The 21,202-nt window shown below is 35.3% G+C and overlaps 1 protein-coding gene across 6 annotated transcripts; it reads right to left on the bottom strand.

Annotated features, from left to right (window-relative positions):
- Positions 1-299: 299 nt before the first annotated feature.
- Positions 300-20,935, bottom strand: LOC112567428. Of its 6 annotated transcripts, XM_025244107.1 has the most exons (10): positions 20,774-20,925; positions 19,401-19,542; positions 14,035-14,163; positions 12,243-12,431; positions 10,301-10,360; positions 9,035-9,076; positions 7,192-7,299; positions 6,114-6,141; positions 5,389-5,544; positions 300-4,829 (listed from the first exon to the last, which is right to left on the bottom strand). In XM_025244107.1, exons 3-10 carry the CDS (start codon positions 14,150-14,152, stop codon positions 4,559-4,561), a joined length of 972 nt encoding a protein of 323 aa, XP_025099892.1. In that variant the 5' UTR covers positions 14,153-14,163; positions 19,401-19,542; positions 20,774-20,925; the 3' UTR covers positions 300-4,558. The 6 variants fall into 6 exon arrangements, with proteins under 6 accessions (XP_025099892.1, XP_025099893.1, XP_025099897.1 ...); XM_025244108.1 differs by lacking the exon at positions 19,401-19,542 and having other exon boundaries at positions 20,774-20,926; XM_025244112.1 differs by lacking the exon at positions 14,035-14,163 and having other exon boundaries at positions 20,774-20,924.
- Positions 20,936-21,202: the final 267 nt, after the last annotated feature.

The raw sequence follows: 21,202 nt of genomic DNA, 5'->3' as shown, positions 1-21,202 counted from the left end.
CCTTGGCCGTGAGAAGATGGGTCGGCGAGCTGGCTTCCCGAGGGCTTTCACCAGCACGCGTCAAAAGCCCCTCCGAAGAGGGATCTTCCAGTCGAGGCTCCAGATTTACAGTTATCGTGCTTGCGGTTTCTGTAACAGTAACTATTTACATGGTCGGGTTGTTAGCCCAACCACAACCTAATTTACCTCTAGGTGAGGTGTCCATTAAAGTAATATATAGGCAAAAGAGTATTTGTCATCTTCTCTCACACTCCTTAGTTTTTTTCAGACATTATACAAACTTTATAACAAAATGTGCATAAGATCTTTCAGAATTTTATTTCGAGATTCATTTTCTTTTGGCTGACATTTATTACGAGAAAAGCAGGTATACAATCTTATCCTGTACTAATTTCCAGAACAAATTTGCAGATTGTAATTATGTTGAACATTTTAAAAACTTAAGCAATGCTGTTCATATCTACAAAATGTACATGTCTTCAATTTATCTCCATTTTCTTGGCCGGAATATATTCAGCCGTATCTACTGTTAATCAACCAATCTCCCCTTTCACTCAGAATGTTATGTCAACATCACTATGACATACAAAACCACACTTAAGACAATCAGAGTAAGCCAACAGAAGACAATACTAATATTAATGGGCTAAATCAATCCAAGGCCCCGTGTTTTTGTGAACCAAGGATGCACCTTTTAGATGTCAACATGGAGAACATAAGGTCTATCCAAGGATTCCAGGGAGTATCTAACACCCATGAGATGTGATTCAACATTACAAATCTCGTAAAAAGATTTTCAAAAGGATTATCCGTCGTATTACTTACCATTATTCCGTAGTATATTACAAAATAGCTGGCATTGTTTTTTCTTAGACTTCTATCATCTTTATTAATCGTTCTGTATAGAAGTTATTCTGAGTTGCGTGTTGATCTCACATTATCTACATCACAATCAAAATATGAATCCAGTCTTCTTTTAATAGTTCCTTCTGTTGTGTGATATCTGAATACAGTTGATTTTAAATCATCATGGATTTGTTTGATTCTGTGATCTATGATCTATATAATATTAAAAAACATTGTACATTCATATATGTATGGTTATTTTGGCATGTACCTACATGCATAAAAACCAAACATGAATGACCTCCATCCCATTCCAACACACATATCTACAGCCTCTCAAGCAAAACGGTTTTCCCTGTCTATGCTAACTGAAGATATAACATTAATACACGAGCTAATAGTGACACACTATGATACATATAGCACACTTAATCACTAAGCTTCAGGCTATAGAATACATGGGCAATACAAACAGCAGTTATATTTAATACAATAATAATTTCATTTGTATAGCACCTTTCGCCAGTAGTAATCAGACCCAAAATACTGTACACTCATGAGAGTTCACTTCTCAACTGTACAATCATGAGCGCTTCCCCATAAAAAGACTGTACACATTACACACTGTAGAAGAAGATGGAGTCAGTCTACTAAAGAAACAAACCGCAAAGATATAATGCTATAAAATACAAGGTGTGTACAATAGCACACAAACATCTTTTGCGAAATTGCTATTTTCATTTAGTCATGTGATTGGTTAAATAAAGGTACTATTTGTAATAAAACTTTTTATATTATAGTAGATTGCCCTGTTCGTATGTTCTATTATCTTATGTTTATACTATGATATTTGTATGTTGCTTAAATCTCCAACTATTTATATGTATGATTGTGTGCGTTATACATGTCAGTATTGTGAAAAAAAAGTTAGTTGGAGTTTTACGCTGTGCCAGTAACTAACAGAATACAAAGTGAAAAGTAAATGCATTGTGAAGAAAAGGACTGCAAAATCCTATCACAAATGTTACAACAAACATTTAAAAATTTCACAACAAAAGAAATCATATTTATCTCCTAGTGCTGAATAAATAATTGGTATATATGATATCATAAAAGCATGTGCTACATTAAATGTAGGATAAGGTGCTGTCAGTGGCAATGGGCTGTCTCGAGGTACAACGGTTAGCGTCTGTCACCAATACAGTGAGGGCTGGTTGCTCTGGGTTCAGTTCTTGTCTCGGGCACGCTGTTCTCTCTTTACATGTGGCATCTGTTTACAGGACTGGCTGCCTTGCCCTCATAAAAGTTTAGATGCTGGCTCGGTGGAAGACACCATTCCTCATCCCCATCAGTTAAAATGGAAACAGAATATCTTTCATAAACCTGAGAGATGAATCCAGTCACAAGACTATGCATGCCTTGTTTTTTGATAGTCAAGAATCTTTGTTTTTCTTCTTAATGTAATTTTCAATCGCACGATCTCTCGCGCACAGTAATGTTTCTTTTTTTCACCGACCTGACGGATTTTGACTATGCCGGTGATCTTGTTAGCCTGCAAAAACTCCACTTAAGGACATTTTTCCTGCAGCCCCAGTCAATAACAATTACTTAAATTGAATTACTTAACAAAAATGTTATCCATTCAAAATGTAAAAAAGGAATTAGACAACATTTACTGGATTTGGTAGGTTTAAAAGGAGTTGTCAATCTTCTGCTTTCTTTATTTTTTAACGTGGACTGGGGTGTCGTAGGTAAGTGGAGAAGCCAGAGGCTTGGTGAAGGGCAATGTAGAGAATCCTGGTCAATCCAGCATCTGTTGGGTAGTCATTTAGTTCCGAAAACAAATCTCTTTTGAGTTTTGTCCCTGAGAGCTAGGTTGTATACTACCAGTTAACCTCTTGACTGCTGGATGTTAATAGGGAGTGGTGTGGCCCACACCTTGTCTCTATTTCGTCTAATATCATCTGCTATTTTTTGAGGTACCTCATTCTGCCTGTTGTTGTTTTTTTCTCTTGGCAAGTATTCTAGCACAGAAATGTGAGAGTAGGTAAGATTATGTGCCTCTTAGAAGGGACTAAAGATTCTGAAGGGATTAAAAAAGTCTCTAACATTGTTTGCTTTTTTTTGATTCGGTATTTGTCTCTCTGTCCTGCCATTCTGTAATAATTATGAATGTAAAATAGTTTTACTGTGACATTTGTTTGAATAGCATGCCGTTGATGTTTAAGTCCAAAGTTTCTAGTAATCTACTGAAACGTTTTCTATGCTGATCTTTATGTCATTGGAATCACATTCCTTGCTCACACTTTTACATGGTATTGTGGCTTCTTGTTGATCAGACTCTTGTGGTTGGCAAAGAGCAGTTCATTGGGCTTGATTCAAAGATACATGCACATACATTTTAGTTTCCAGGCTACACTTTGGACTGCGTTTTGCTTTCTCCCACTCCAAACTATGTTAGTACATAGTTGAAATGCATTTCCTTGATTCATTTATCCGTTAATATTTGTCCTTCTCTGTGCCACATGCTAGTGACAAAGAAATATACAGTCTAAAATTTACAAAATTGATATATGTCATGTTTTTACGTGAACCATGCTATCTCTGCCTCTTTACTTAAGCCGAGACAGACAATTTCCGTCCTAATTCGTCTTTTTTCTTCTCCTGTTTGTTCTCTGAGCATTTTGAGATCCAGTCCTGGATTTCTAGGCCAGAAGAAGTTTCACCAGAGCCCCGTTAGCCATTTATTTCAGATAAAAATCCTTACTCTGCCCGTTTCCACATCTCACGACCATGGAAGAGAGGTTGGATTTTGGAAAGCATAAACATAAGAAATTCTAGGAAAAATGTGTTAAGTGCAATAATTGGAACATGCCTAGCCCAGAAGACATGAGGGATTCTTATCACAGTCACTCTTTTACCTGGGGCACTCAGTAAACCAGACGATTCTGACATTTTTTACAGGTTAACCTCATCACCAGTGTACCGTATATTGCCCGCCCACGGCTCTGGTCAAGAGTCTGTATAAGATATTGTATGAGAGATAAAGTAGGAAGTCTGTTCTCTCAAACATATCAAGTACACATATCAGGCGATAAAGTCAGGTTTAAGAACAGACGGCAGAGAAACGATCATGTGGTGAAATACAATCGTCTGCACCATGCTAAAAATCAAGATTTCAAATATTTACATATGTAATAAAATCTTCCTGCAACTTATGCATATCTGACATCTGTAACAGAGGATCTCAAGAGGTTGTAAACAGTGAGTCATTTCTACAATCAAAAGTGCTTTACCAATTTTGTCAAACAGTGACTAGATAAACGCAGTAGGAAGTACTCAGGATAGTTTCAGTTTCTTTGTAAAGAAGAACTGACATCACGGCTGAAAACGTTGTTCAAGATAATAGGTGTGCCGTCTTTTCCCAAGTACTGTTTTGTCACAGAATGTTTTTCTCTGGGTAAAAAATATTCATCCATTAGCCTCATATATCACTGAATCTTTTTTCTCCGGGAAAATTGAACATCAAAATACCTCTATGCAATCCGCTTTACTTTTTACAACTTAATCTATTAAAATAGTCTTTCCGGCGTAATTTTTCAGATCATTCAGTTCTTCAAATCAGAAAGCAAAGTGATGAAAGACATTGCAAGATGGAGAGGCGTTCCTAAATTATCATTGGAACAAAATATCAAGTTCGCTAATGTGTTATTTACACTCCCTCCCCACCTCGGACATACTTTTTAATATTTTTCCCAACTCTGTCACATGTTTTACGGGAATGTTTATGATGGGATCGACTAGCAGTTGATGTTGGAAGGAGAGGCGCATTTGATGAATTACTCCCTGACAAAGATGACCTACTGACGGATGGAGAAGGCTGCGGTTGCAACCCAGATAAAGCGCAATTGCTCTGGTTGTCAGTAGATGTGTGCTCCTGGTCCACGGTTGGCATGTCTTCATTGATGGTCGGTAAGTTATCCCTATAAGAGATAAAACAATTTAAAAACAAAATGAATAGACTTTAAAAGCTTATGGGCTAGAAGGAAAGCAAGAAGACGACAAAGGTAAAGTGTGAGTAAGAAAAATGAGATTAGTTTGAGAACAATTTGGTGTTGAAAAGAAAGAGAGAAACAAAAACTGGATATTTGCTGTGATGTATTTGCTATCTACGTTGGTGAGCACCTATAACTTTGCAAGTTGTTTATAATCCCAACAATTATTTACATTGTATTTTAAGATGGCTAACAACCGAGATCTATCATCTGAAGAGTACAGTCTTTTTATATTCTTACCTCTTACGTCCCTAGAGAATTAATTATATTAAGAAAGTTTTTATAAAGCGTACCTGCATTCATCAATATATTCTAATACACACAAACTGATGCGCTCTAGCACACAAGCAAGCACACAATAGAGATATTGTATCTATAGTTCCGCATTATTTAAGGACAATTTACGACAAGGTAGGTAACCCTTTCGTTTATTATTCAAATTTTTTACAATATATTTAAACCATTTGTAAACAGTGTTTTTCCATACCCATTGAACACTTTCTTTGTTTCCACAATGCCTCCATTGAAGCTAAATGATGCAGGGTCGGTCGTCGTTTGGTTTACATGGTTGTCTGTGTTTTCTTTCTCAAGACAAGGTTTGTTGTATTCCTCGATAGGGATGACTGGTGTAGGATCGGCGCATCTAAATAAAGCAAGATGTATGGTTACTGAACATGTTTCAGCGCTAGTGAAAAATGATATGCTACGATTTATGTCATTTGGAATGATTGAGTGTACAGAGTACTGGCTAAAGGGTATAGATACATGTATATGGTGTTATGCACCTGGAGAAATAACTTTGGCACTGTCCCATCTTGATCAGGACTTCTTCACACTTTGATTAGACGTTCGTTTAGAATGTGAGTTTAGAGAGGAGAAAAAAGTCGCTTGTTGGGAGAACTGGGTTGATAGACATTGTTAGACACCTTGAGGTTGGTTGTACTTCACTGATTTGCTCTAGTGTAATGCTATTTTAGATGTCGCCTTTGTACCATTTTCTGTCTTTTTTCATTTAAAATAAAATACTATTGTAGTCAAACCAGGGTCACGTCACACTTTAGTCGATTTATCAGAAATCTGATGAAAAACTGTCTAATACAGAGGCTTAATTACTGAGTGGCATACACGTGTACAATTATTGTAAAATCACATTTTTATTGTGGTCATTATACATAAATTTCAGTTAACTAGACACGAAAGCAATCAACTTACATTAGACGTTGCTTGAAACGGCTACAACCTAAAAAAAAATCATTTCAATGTTAAATTTTTTTTCAAAATACAATTCCTACATTAGTTACTAATGTGTGGCTACTTGAAGACTAAATGTGCAGCATGATCTTTGTGCTAAAGATTTAGAAAGGTATATGCTTTTCTCTTATCCATTATTTAAAGTTTAGTTGAATTAAGAAATTATATGTGCATGGTTTTTAACCATAATTAATAAGAATTAACCCCATTCGTAGGCCAAAACCATTGCAAACAGACGGTAAAGTATCAGAAAAACATATTTCGGTGGTATTTTAGGACGAAAAGAAATGGTAACCATACTAATGATGTTTTCTTAATCGTTCTTAGATTATTGGAGAAAAAGAAAGTGAGAAAAGGGTGGTATTGCTATTATTAGCATCTTAATAAGCTAAATTTAAAGAGAAAGAATGCTATCCGTGGTAAAAGAAAACAGACCAGCACACTATGTAATGTTGCTGAATGGTCTCTTCGACATTCAGATGAAGTTTGTATTTGCTGTCATTACCTAAAGACCTTGGCTGCTGACTACAAATGCCACTGGATTATTTTTGTTCAAAGATGTAAACAGATTAGATCTTTGCTTTTTTTTACCACTCTCTCGAGTGAATTTTGGTATAGACCTTTTTATTTATTTTTACCTTAAATCAAAGCTTCTAAATAAAGTTCAAATCTGTAAATCTGTATTCCAAAATCAGCTGTTTCATTTTTTGGGGAAAAATTGCTTATTGAACACAACAACCGTAGCGATGTTTCTCTGAGGAGAAGACATGAGAGATTTGCTTAACTGACTCCCTGTTAAAAATACTAATAGTACCCAACTAAACTCTCCTGCCCAGCAGGTATTTCAATGCTTTTCTAATGACAGATGAGAATGCTGATGTTTCATGACTTATATTGAAAATTAAACATAATTATCTACTGATGTTAAACTATTATTTAAAAATTAAATTGACCCGATCATAAAGAAACCAATTTTTTTACTCCTGTTTTCATTTAAACTGTGATTTCATAATATCAAGTGGGGAAAATGCAGTCGTACTCTTAGGTCTGTATTTCTTGAGCAGCAGACAGACGATGATAATGATAGTGAGCGCAATGACGGCGATTAATCCTAGAATTCCACCAGCAAGAACTGCAGGGTCGATACCTGAAAGAACAGAAACACATATCGTCATAAAAGTTAGAGCTCCAGAAGAAAATCTCACACATCAAAAACAAACCAAAAAATGCAAAACATTTTCTTAAAGACCTCTGGAATGAAAAAAAAGCCTCTAAATAGTTCATTTTATTGTTTACTGTACATGTACTTGTGACAAATGCCTATAAACACATACTTTTTAGATTTACTTTGTAAGGTTTATATCAGTAAAAAGCAAGTACTTTTGATTTTTTTCTTAGTTTAACAAGTTGCTAAATTAACTCTTCTGGACTTAGTATCCATTTTTTTTTAAGAAAATCCTTCAATTAACCTAATGTGGTATCCAAAACCTAAAGCAGGAATGAAAGTATTTGCTCACCTAGTTTTATCTACCTATTATCTGGTTAAATCTACGGTTTGCGTTTTTAAACCTTTGTAGTAATGTGTTATTCATCATTATGCTGACTAATTATTTTAAAAAGCAGTTCAGCACAAGGTCATCAGCAATAAATGTCGCAATACCATTGGCAAAACCTCCTAAGCTCACAGTTGGCTTAAAAATGATCAACTGCCTGTGCACCCTTCAGCTCTTGCTACCCACGTCGACAATCTGGCAAGGCCAAAGTTCTCTTTCTCTTCTTTTCATCTGATCTCGGAAAGTGAGCTTAGGACCATCATACTCCATTCAAAACCCACAACTTGTCCACTGTACCCAAATCCAACCCTATTACTGGTAGACTCTCTCAACGTCCTACTTTCTGCCCTCAAAAAAGTAGTAAATGACAGCTTGTCCTCTGGCATCTTCTCAACTACCTTCAAAACAGCCTTAGTGAAACAATTACCGCCTAGTCTCAAACGACATTTCTTTTCGAAATCTTCGCGAAAATAGTTCTCAAGCAATTTTTATGCTATCTTAACTCTGAAAATTTGCTTCTCCATCAAAGTCCACTTATCGCCTTTTTCATAGCACTGAGACTGCTCTGCTCAAGGTGACAAACGACATTTTGTCAGTTCTTGATAGAGGTGACATCTCATTTCTCCCCATCTTAGACCTGTCTAATTTTTTTGACACTATAGACCACACTACTCTCATTCATAGATTAATTATTCTCTATGGCATCTCAGGTCCACACTTGACTGATTTCAGTCACATCTCTCTGATAAAACTCAGTTATACTGCATGACTACGTGTCTCCACCAACCTCTATACGCTCAGGGGTCCCCAAAGGTTCTGTACTTGGTCCCATACTCTTTATCATGTACATGAAACCACTTACTACTCTAATTTAATCTCACTCTATATCTGACCAATCCTTTGCTGATGACACTCAGCTGTATATCAGCTCTTCTCCTTCTCAGATACACACAGCTATCCGAAGCATCCAAGACCGTATTTCTGATATTAGACTATGCATTACCCACAAAATAAAAGAAAATGACGGAAAAACAAAAGCTTTAATTTTTTTTAAAAATAGGAGAGCCAGAGTTTACCCATCACTGCTTTTTCTATTCAGGCAGGCGATACCAATGTTCCTTTTGCTACTTCAACACGTAACTTATGTTACATGTCTGCTGACATGTCTCTTGATAAACATGTTACATTTGTCGTTCTGCATATTATGATGCTATGTTCATCTCAACCAAAATAATTCAGTGAGAGTGCGATCTGCCTTGGTGGTGGTGCTGCGCATTACAAATACCCATTATTGTTATTGTTGTTATTATTATTACTAGAACTGCTTGCCTTTATTTCCGACCTGCTCAGTGGTGAAAGGGAAGTCAATGCCTAAAAATAGACGCAAATGTCATAGATTGAAACGTGTAATGTTAAATTAGTTGCATTATCTCTTTAATGAAAAAAAACCATCTATTAATATTAGTGAGGAGAAAGAGCAATGTTCATCAATATCAGTTTGAGGTGTATCACATGCGTCTCCACATGAACACGTCAATGCATTGACTACCGACCATCAGCTGCCTGTTTTGTATAAACACGTGTTAATAATGGCATGTTGGTGTGTGTGGACGTGTATGTGAGTGCGTGCTCTAACTCAACGTGTCATAAACAACATAAAGTTTAAGCACCATTTGAAAAAACAGAAATCGTTACGTATTATCGGGAGGTATTTTGGTAGAGAACGAAAAGAACATGTACACCGTGACTGGTATACATAATGAGTCAGGATTTTATTAAATCAAACGTATTTAAAACTTTACATGAATGTGTTATCTTGTTCATACATAGAAGTCTTTTTATCACGTTGTGCACACTGTTAACACACACATTTGACCTAAGGAGAGTATTGGGCAAAGGGGAGAGAACAAGAGGAAGGGGGAGAATAAAATGTGTTCCTAGCTTATCAGATAAATTGTCATAATAATAATTCCGTTTTGATTGCACAGTATGTTATGTCTGTCTATGGTAATGTTTTACACTTTAGTTAACAGTTTTTAATAAAGAGTTAATTTTGAGCTTGTCACTTTGTACACAATTGAATATGTACATAGTATGTTGATGACAAAATGTTTAAAATAGGCGTATTAATAAAGCGCGTTCCTCCAGCATGAGCAGGACTGAAGGTGTTGTACAGTGATAACAATACACTAGTACAGCGAGCTTCCCCGTTACCACAGTGCACTGCACAGGAAGTCCCAGTCCAGTGAAAAAAAAAAAAACAAAGCACGAAGATGAGGCGGTGATGTGAAACAGCAGAACACAACTACAGATGAATAAACCTTGTCTAATAAGCAGAAACATATAAAGTCTGTGATGTGATTTATTTATTTATCTAGTTAATGGTGAATAGTGCTTAATCTGTTCCCTTGTGCATGAATTCAGTAATAAAAGAAATATTTTTTGAAAAGAGCAAGAAGTTGTAAGCAGAGTTGGAATGTTTAGACAGCCTTCCAGATAATGAAGTCATGCTTTGAAGAAAGAACTCGTTGTCTTGGCATTGTTTCATAAACCATCAAGAGACATAAGAAATTAATTTTATTAATATGTACCTACCTTTTGTAGTCGTCCCATGACCGATTCCAGATTCAGTGCTGCTAATAGTATTGCAGATTTCTGAAAAAATTAACAATACATAATACTAGATCCGGGTATTAAGCTAAATGGGAAAACTGGTTTCATTACAATGGTATAAAACAAAAAATAACATGATGTATGCTTCTTCACTTCTTTGTATCCGCATAGTTAATGCTTTATTATTAGAGAACAGACGTCACTTGACCACGTAGTAAAGTTCTTTTGCCGTCAGATATATATCAGATCTTAAAAAGAGGCCACATAACAAAGGGCTGGGCTTTCACGTGTAACACACTTCATATTTTACCCTGCCTTTAGCCTTGCGTAAAGAAAGCGTTAAAAACATAAAAACCAAAGGGAGGAAACTCCTGGTATATTCAGGATTTGTTCTAGCAGGGATTACTTCTCTTTAACAGCTTGACAAGTCAACCAATCAGCTACTTTGGTTTGTTCGATAGTAAGCAAGGTTTATCTGACCAAGCGCCATTTTACTATTGCGTGTTCACAAAACCATTTGTAAATAAAAGGTGACACATATACACAACACAGACGTACATCGCGCCACGCATTTTTTGTAGCAGTTACGGATTTAGACAGCTGACTACGGAAAAAATACCCATTTTCTGTTGCCAAAATTGTGATAGTTCTTACCTCAAAAAGGGAGAACTTTAGGCAATGTCAGATCGAAAGGCAATTTTGTGCAAATAATCTACAAGAATTAGGAAATTAAAAGAAAGCTCTTGCATTTTTAACAAGTGTGTAAAACTTCACATTAAAAGTAAGCTATAAGCTTTACAACAAAGAGACATTTAAAAACCATATCTAAAAAAAAAAGATTACCATAATTCATTAAATGGAATTCTAAAATCATAGACAAAAAAACAAAACAAAATAACAACAACAAAAAACGCAAAAAAAGAGAAAAGCTGGACAGTTGACTTTCTTGACCTATGATTTTAAAAATAATTACAAGATAAAAATTATATATCACAGCGAAGGAGGATATATCGGTAAATCAAAGAAAGCCCAACACTGTATAGTTAACATAGTTCCAGATATCTTTTGATGGCATTGCTTGACAGCGAAAATTATGCCTAGGACATTAGACTCAGAAATATGTGTAGAATAATAATATGGTTTTTGAGTTGTAAAAGATACTCTAAAAAAATTTATAATTCAGAAAAGAGTACAAGGCATCAAAATGTGTGAACATCACAAATCACGGAGAGCTTGGGATATTACTTTTATATTCATTGCGTCAGGGATTAAAGATTTTCTCATGTCTGAGTAAAAAAAAGTGCTAATCTTTATTTCGTGTCATGTCAGTTGATAATTTTATGAGTGATGCAAATTATTTGTCATGATGAACGAATCAACGTAAACAGTTCAATAAATTTGTATTTAACAAAAAGATTATATTCTTTCTGTCATCAGACTAATGACTACTAACAATAGTATTAAAAGTTACGACATTCTAGTGATTGATGTTTCTTTTTGATTAAGTGTTAAAGAAACTTGAAAAAAGTAATTTGGTATGGATTAATTTACTGCGTACTCCGTTCTTAAATAAACGTATTTTCTTACCAGTAACAAGGCATCGGTAAGCAGAATATCAACTAATAGTCATTAAAAGATTCTCGCCTTTTTCTGTTGCGCCCATTTTTTTCTAATGATATTACAGTTCGTTCTTTTCTCTTGTTTAGATTATATTCCCACAATGTAAAATTATATTTTTATAGCTATAAATATGTATTGATCTCTGTTGTTCGTGGTGAGTAATAACGATTCACCCTTGAAGATTCTACTCTGATTGACTTGCCAGGGGCTTCAAACTTTAGTGTTTGGGGTGTTAGTCTGTTGGCCATTTAAAGTTGTATCGTTGTGTTCCCAAACCATATTTTACAGCCTGTGAAAATCTTACCTGGAGGATTGTACAGACAATTTTTAACCATATGAATGTCTCCTTTCTGGCAACCAAATAAACCTTTGCTTGTTGCAAATGTGTCAGGAACTGTGATGGTGACATCGTTAAAACCTTCATGTGTTATCTCGAATCTTTTTTTGGGAAAGCATGTAGGGTATCCGTTGTACCCACAGACCAGCACTCGTTCTGCGGAAGAAATCAAAAAAAAAAAAAATTTTATTAAAAGAATTTTAGATGGTTAACGATTAAAGTAGACAGTCTAGATTGTTTATCAAGTAGATGAAAACAACATGAAAACATAAAATTTAGAGTACTCTCTTCAATTTGAGACTTTTCAATAAGGTGTGTGACATTTCCCTGATGTCTGAGTTTTACACACACTACTGGTCTGGTAGAAAAAGACAATATAATTATATTCTGTACATTGCGGTACCTGAAATGCAATTTACTAACTAGTTTTTTTAAGTGGGCGATTTGAATATGTAACAACAGTTCCTGTAAAGTCCCCTCTCCCGCGAGCGATGAACGTGCTACGTCACTTCCTGTGATCCCACCCACGCTATGCCTGACGATCTTATTGATGTTTCAAACACCTTGAATGATTTCACTCAATATCTCTCCAATAGCAAAAATTAACAGTACAGTTTGCATAGTCTTGAAGAATTTAGCTAGGTTTGGACCTGAGGAATGTGGGATCTCAGAATCCCAGATTCTAGATGAAGATGCTAAGAAAGCACAAAAAGCAGACAACGAAGAATGAATTGACACTTTAATGTTTAGCTGATTATTAATTAAAAGACAAAAAAGAAGTATACAATTTTGTTACTCCTGTTTCTGCTTACGAGCATGCACTACAGTGCTTTCACCTGAGTTCAAATGGGAAGAACAAATTCCAGGAAGACTACCCAACATATAAGTACTGTATGAAATTATTATTAATCTCTTACAATTTAAGACAATTTAAGCACAACTTAAACATACTTAAAAAGTAGAATACATCATACACCCAGGATGTATAATTTAATGTCTCACTATCTCTCTCACACAAAAACAGAATCATTTACTATTACCAATTTTTTACGTCTACACTTGTATTTTGCTAGAAAGAAATATCGAGGGACTGTATCATTTGCAGCTGAATCTGTGATAATGTCGGTGTCAGTTATAAAATCTGTACATGTCCTGACAAAGTCAAATTAAAAAAGCAAACATTACCTTGATGAAAAACATTTTTAAAGGAAAATGGCTACTAGCCTTATAAGTTGTCTCATTCCTTTTACTTACTTATTATTTGTTATTCATTGATATTATTTGACTGTCCACGCTAAAAACACATATCGGATTTATTATGTTCTTTGGTGATAGAGCACTGATTAATATTTTACTTTATCATATATTTTTAGTAGAAGTTTTAGATTGGTCTGTGCAGCAATGTTTGAATTTGTACTTGTCGCCGATGTAACATCTTCTGAGAGCCGGGTCTTACAGACGCCGGAAGATTTGAGCGAAACTGTCGTCCCTCGCGCCCAGAAGAAGAAGAAATTGAGTACTTTATCACAAACTGATGATAGATATATGTTTTATGAACTTGCCAGGAGCTTTAAACTTTATTTAGCGTTTGATGTGTTAGTCTATTGGCCTTTTGAAGTCTCATTTAAGAGGAATTTTTTGTTACGGCTATGGGTAGAAATAAAAAAGTTGATCTAATTAAAAATTGATTATTTTAGTAGAAGCATGGATGAGGATCAGATAGATGGTCAGTGAGGCACAAAGATATCCGATTCGTTACCTTGACGTCCCTGGGAAGAATAAAAGTAAAGAGCAAAAGGTCGTGTATCATTAGCAGCCGTGGGAAATGAGCAGTGTATTTGAAACGGACACTTTTCGTTCCTAATTTCACAGCTCATGGTGGGAATAGCTGCAATATACACAAACACTTAAAGTCTGTTATGAATATTAGTTGGCTATTAGTTTTATCATAATAACAATAGTTTTTTTTATTATGATTTACACCAACAAAAATAAACATAACAATGAAGGTGGGTCTTAAACAAGACATAAACATTTTCCATGCCATTGAGCATACAACTATTACAATGTCAGCTACCACTGACATTCCCTAGAGACTACACATCCTAATCCCTACTAATTCACCACAAAAAAAACAAACAAAAAAAAACAACATAACATCAATTTTACACAATTCTTAAATTTATATACCTTTTAGAGGAAAAAAGTTATTATTACAGTGCTATATATGTGGTTCTGTCATTGACTGAATCTATGATGTCACAACCACCTGTATTTCACAAATAAGAAAATTTGAATTTCCTTTTCCTTTCTCTTTCTCCTTTTCCCCTTTTCTTCCCCTTTCTCTCTCCTTTTTTTCTTTTTAAATATATATGTATTGTCTATTTATCATTTGTACATAGCAATAGAGATAGAAGCAGAATAGAATAGAATATGTGTGTGATTGAGGAGGTGAGTGCATATGTGTATGTGTTTAAAACATGTCAATTTGGCATCATGCACAATCTATACCATAAGTGTAATTTACTAAGGAAAAAGGGGAATAATTGCATAATTTGATAAAAAAAAACATCAATAGCACCTAGTAGCACAAGTTTCAAAATAGCAATGCTTTGTCTTGACAAATATAAGGACAAGAAATGAAAGTAGACAAATATTCTGAAATCTAAATACAAATTTACACATGATCCTCATCATACGAATAATCACTTGCACCGTCATGCTTGAAATATGTTTACAAATAAAGCAATGGAAATGATAATGATGCTACGAAAACTTACATAAAAGGTAATGATCTTGACTTATTGTAATGTACATGTGTTTAGAAGATTAAATAACAAATACTAAATTAATAGACATTAAATAGTATTACACATTATGCACATTAAAAAAAAACAAAAAAACTATGGATTGTCACAAAACACAAACACAAAAGAGAAAATAGAGGAAGAGGAATGTGGAAAAGAACAGGATTCGCAGGCTCCTCATTGGACCACAATGTAAATGCATTCTCACTTTAAAAAAATGCACAGACAAAAACATTCAATGTGTGAAGAGAAGCTGCTTATATGGTATCCATTTTAGCGAAAAACATTCTGGCTTACTATTTATTGTGTAGTAATATTTTTCTACATGATATCTTTTCTTTATTTCCAATACAAATGAGTTCACACTTAGATGAATATTGAAACATTTGCACCGGTAAATATAAAACTTTGCCATAATTAGAATAAGGCTGAATATATTATCTGTCATAAGCTCATTTTGGACTCCAAATAGTATTAGCTGTTTCTTTACTTCTATCTGCTCGCAATGAGCACATTTTTCTTATAACTTAGTAAAGAGATCCTTCCAAAATTTTTCAACAAAGATCTGAATCTCTTAGTTTTATTTGATATAATAGTGTGTTTGTAGCTAAAACACGATGCAGAATACGATATTGAAACCACTGAAGTTTTGTATCCATTGTAACAATAAATATTGATCAAATATTTGTCCCCACTGAAGGTCTGGAAAAACTTTTTCCCATTTTCTAATGCATGTCGGAGGCGTCTGTGAACATAACAGTTTATTATTTATACCTTTTGTGTCTTTTTTATGCTTGGTTATGGCTAACAGTGGTGCATAGCCTGTAGTATTTCTGTCTGATTGTTTCCATAAGTGACCAATCTTTCTTTTATATTTGACAATGGCCAGGATTCTACTGTAATACTCAAGAAAGTTTATATTTTTGCCATGTATTTGTTGGAATATTTCAAATTTCATATATATTCCATTATTATCAAGTAAATCCCCAATTTTCATAATATTACAGTTTAACCATTTTTCTACTGCTTTTTGTGTATCATTTTTTGACAGAAAAGTATTAAAAAATAACGGTTCATGCAGAAATTCTGTAAGTGACAAGGGGGTAAATCTAATGCAAAAGTCTGACAAAATAGCGAATAAATCTTTCCAAAACACATTTGTTTCAGTAATATTTTCCAGAAAGTATCCTCCATACTGTTGAAAATTTAAAATCTGTGGATGAATTGAATTCAAAAGGCACTTCCAGCCTGCATTTGATGTACAAATCTTCCTTATCCATGTCAGCTTTAGTCCCCCTTCTGAGTATTTCCTGATAACAGTGGTTTTTTTAATTTTGTGAATTTTCTTCTTCCAAATGAACTCAAAGGCTGACTGACTAATTTTCTTAAGAATATTCTTACCAGGACAGGGAAGAGTAATAAATAGATGAGTAAATAAAGACAGTATAAGGGATTTGAATACAGCGTTTCTTCCTATTGGTGTGAGATCTCTCGCCTTCCATTCCATCATAATCCTGTGCATTTTAGTAAAATTCTTTTGGTAGTTAATATTTATCACAGCTTCAAGGTCTAGAGAAAAAGTAATACCAAGGACTGTAAATGTTTCAGGATTCCATTGAATTTTTAATTGAGTCATATAGCGTGTCAAGCAGCCTCGATTAATACCAATCCAAATTGCAGCAGTTTTTTCAAAGTTAATATTGAGACCTGAAAACAGAGCAAACTTCTCCAATTCCCAAACAGTTGCTTCAAAAGATTCTTTAGATCCATCAAGAAACTCATAGAACATATAGTTAACTTATCCATTATTTCTAATTTGAGAAGAAAAAAAAACCAAAAAAACTAGACTGCCCAAAGAGTCATAATTACACTGTTTCCTCTTCCGAAAGTAAAAAGTAACAAAGTACAGAGAAACAACATGTAACAACAAACAAAAAGGCTGGCACGGTGGCGCAGCAAGGCCACAACATTTTGCCATGAGCGGTATTCACAGATGTATTGATGTCGATGATGTATACTGTTACAGAAAGGGATGACATAAAAGTCCCACTGTGCATCTATGTTTACGTCGGTGAGTTTTTTGCTGTGTACAAGCGCTACCTTTATTTACGGCTGCGTACTTTTTCTTGATGCGAGTACATGGGAGGGGGGAAAGAAAGCACACTCAATTCTAAGTAGTAAAAGTTCGTGAAGTTTAGAATTTAAATGCGCTAATAACTGTCTCAAAGGGTGGGTTATTTTTTTTTTAAAAAAGAAGGTAACCCATCCTTGGCTCTACGTATTCCTACTAGCTTCTTCACTCCCCTTATTAAGGTCTCAAAGAGTACAGAACATATATATATATGAAAGTTACTTACAAGTACACACTGGTTTCGAGGGGAAATCAAATATATCCATGAATTATCAGTTTATACATACCGAATATCACAAGCGGATTACACAAGTGGATTATCCAATGTTCTGCTTGTGTTTTGCATATCAATGTTGCTCACATCACTTGTGGAAGGCTGTTGTTCCTTGTTAGCGTCATGCTGATGGAGGACCATATCTGTCTCTAACACAGGTTTCGGCGCATGTATCCAGGTAGTTGAAGGCGTCGAATAGGTGGTAGGGGAGAAGTGGGAACGTGACGGTGAGGCCCCATGACGGTCGTCCCCCATCCGTCCTGACCTCAGATGATGTTGTCTTTGGTCTTGCTGCCGTCGTTGCTCCCCCTGACGATATCGCTGTTGTCTGTTTGGCTCCCTGCTTTGTCGCTGTTGCTCTCTTATAACCCCCACCAGTTTCTTCTCTACAGGGTTTGTGTCACCGTTTTTGATTTCCATTATTGATAGGTCTATCAGTTTAACGAATAAACGACCTCCTGCCGCTGACCAGGCATCTAACACTCCATCGTGTTGCCGCAGACGATTTAGTCTTTGTAAATTTAATTTAGTCAGGTCTTCTGTGATGACAACATTTGAGCCCTTAAGTCTGTTTTTTGTTTTGATGACCTGATCTCTGTCCTTGCGCGACACGAATTTTATGATCACTGGTCGAGGTTTGTTTTCGTCACTCTCCCCATTCGATGAAGTGTTGAAATTTTGGCACTATCAATATCTGTCAAACCAAGCACATGCAGAATCATATGCAGTAATTTTTTTTCACAGTCTGCAGGTGTTTCTTCTTTTCTGTCTCCCTGTATCCCTAACACACGTATGGATTCACGTCGTGAGTACTGTTCCAGCACGTTGATTTGTTCCTTCTGCTCTGCACATTGTATTCTCAAACTTTGTGATTCTTCCTCCAAGCTTTTTACTTGTTTTTGAGTTTGTTCTAAGATTTTTTTTAGATGATCAACTTCTGTTCTTAATTCAAACAAAGTGCTTGTAAGAATTTTTATTTTTTTATCAATTTGCTCAGCAAGTGAACATCTGCTGTTTTCTATCAGTTGTTTCATCGAATCGGTAGTTTTCTGTAAGGCCTCAAGTCTTTATACAATAGCAGCATTGTCGCCTTGTTTGACGACAAAGGCCTGTGTAAGTAGCGTTTGTTGCCTGTCTCTAGACTGGGACGGCCTACCTTTTTTGGAATTACTATCCGATCTCTCACGAAGACGGCCTGTTCTCTCTTCTCCGTCCGTTGTTTCGGAGCTTTCCATCGCACTTTCTTCAGAACTTGAAGCCTTCTTTCTTTTTTTCTTTTTTTTTTTGTCCTTTTGTTTCATTGAGGCCATAACCTGGCCTGTGTTCATCAAAGCTTAGAGTTGTTTAAGAAGTCGGCAGAAGCAGAACTCACCACGTCTCACAATCGGTTATTCTTTTGTAAAACAGTGGGTGCAGAAATCTTTCATTTGTACATTCCCTGATTTTTGTTTTTACTATTTTTCAAACATCTTCAACATCGATTGAAGTAGTTTTAGGGTAAATTTTCTCTCCCATAGACAGGAGCATGGCCGTCAGCCATGTTGAACATCGCTCACTCATAATAACAATAGTTTACTGATAAGATAAAAATATTACGTTCCGAAAATCAGCTTGATGTTAAAAGGTAAATCTGTTTTCATGTCTTTTAATGCTTAGAAATGATCTTACTGAAATCACAGTAAGCGGAGAGTTTTAGTAAAACAGTAAAACCCTTTTTAAAAGCAATTGTGGGTTTACTTCAAACTTGATGGTTAGTCAGTGTTGTATATTTCGGTAAAGAGAGACTTAGGCATTTCCGATATGTAATAAAAACATTTGTTAGATATGTTTAAACAACAATGACCATGGTAAATACCATAATAAATTACAAAGGTTGTGAAGAAAGGCTAACCTATATATACAAAGAATGCTACCTGTCAGAAAACGGACATCTAATCACAAGACAGTCGTGTGAAGCTTCAGCTTATGTTGAGTCACCAGTTTGACCTGTCAGGTGAAGATGCTTTATGCGCTCTGAGTAGGCGGGATTGATGTCAGCAATGTCTCATATATTACCTTGGGAAACATTAGGAGAAAAATACAGAAATACTATAAATGAACAGTCAGAGTTAGTAATTGACACCTCTGACCAAAAAAAAAAAATGTAACTTGGGATGGAGGAAACAAACATTCCTTGAAGGCAGTTATGGATGCTAGTGAGAGGGAAGACAAAGGAATTCGAAACTGAAACCAGCGACTTGGATTCTTTCCCTTCTCCTGCACCATTTTTTTTTGTTGATGTCACAGACACTTAGACGCCTAAACATTTGCGCGTTTTTTTCTTCAGAAAATGTCTTTTTTGTTTTTCTTTATCAACTATACTACAGAAACTAATAAAAATACATCAAAAATCCTTATTATTATCTAAGACTGCAGGGCTTCTGCTTACGCAAAAAATTGCGTACAGTACGCATTAAAAGTTCGGAGGACCCCTTCAATTTTCGTCAATGGGGTCCCCTTCAAATTTGGGCGAAGAACAGGGACCCCTTAAAAATCTGAAGAAGGGGTCCCTGGGACCCCAAAGAATTTAGCCTTAGCAGAAGCCCTGGACTAAGATATCTTATTTTCAACACAGTCCTGAAAAAAGTTCCACTTCATAGTTAAAGATCAAACAAAATATTAATGAAGCTTAGAGTCAAGCACAACAAAGCACTCACTAATGACTAATCGAATAATACTCTAAACTTCAGTCACTAGGTATTCTTGTTCCAGTCAGTGTAAAAGTCTTGCAAATCTAACAAAATAATTTTCCTAAATTAAAGGTTATAGGCGTCAAAGACCGTATATCTTTTAACATGACATATTAAATTACTGTTAACATGACACACGTATTCACACATATGTTAGTGGCTCATGTCATCAATGTAAACATCCTCTCTTTGTGCAGATAACATTGATAAGGTTTTTCAAGTATATCATAAGTATTATTCCAAAAATAGTTAATTAAAATAATGTAATGTTTTAGTGGGAACACACTTTTTGTCGTAAATAAATATAAAATTTGTTTAGGTTGACTTTTGAGGCACAACAATATGGGATTTTATAAAATATGACAAATATATGGAGACGGCGAGAGAGTAGCAGAGAGTTATTAGCTATTAATTATTTTTAGCTCAAACCATGAATTTTACTAAACATTACCGAAACGACTAGAATTATAGCAATTAGTATATACCATACAAAGAATAATATTACTAATAACAACACACTAGATGTGAAGTTATCATTAAAAGCCTGTGTCAGTTACCTTTTGAAGCGCAATCGCCCAGTCCATAAAATAAAGCCTAGGCCCATCTTTCATAAGCTTCTACTCAAAGACGTGTATGGAGGACTGCTGTCTGTCTGCCAAGACCAACACTTAGCCTCTTGCGAAGTGATCCGCTGTTAGTCTCGGCGAGCCACAACAAAGAATGTGACTAAACCAGAAGCTTTCTTGCCTCATGTCTCGTTTTAGTAGTTAATCTGAAATGTGAATAAGCCGGAGGTTTTCTTGTCTCATGCCTCGTTTTAGCAGTTAACTGGAGGGAAAAAAAAATAGTCTGCCAGCAGTCCAGGGATAATTGTTCGTGATTCTACGTAATTTAATCGGAAAATCCCGTTGTATTCCCGAAATACCTTTCATGCATAAACAATTATCTTCTACGAGAAACGCAGAACCAATATCATGTGTTTATAC

This window comes from Pomacea canaliculata, linkage group LG7 (genome assembly GCF_003073045.1).
Source record: "Pomacea canaliculata isolate SZHN2017 linkage group LG7, ASM307304v1, whole genome shotgun sequence".
NCBI lineage: Eukaryota > Metazoa > Mollusca > Gastropoda > Architaenioglossa > Ampullariidae > Pomacea > Pomacea canaliculata.
The sequence above is the reverse complement of the archived record's forward strand: the minus strand, read 5'-3'. Positions and strand labels throughout refer to the sequence as shown.

What these genes read in the sequence shown, in the direction of transcription:
- LOC112567428 (XM_025244106.1), bottom strand. Translation starts at nt 16,871, where the DNA reads ATGTTCTATGAGTTTCTTGATGGATCTAAAGAATCTTTTGAAGCAACT.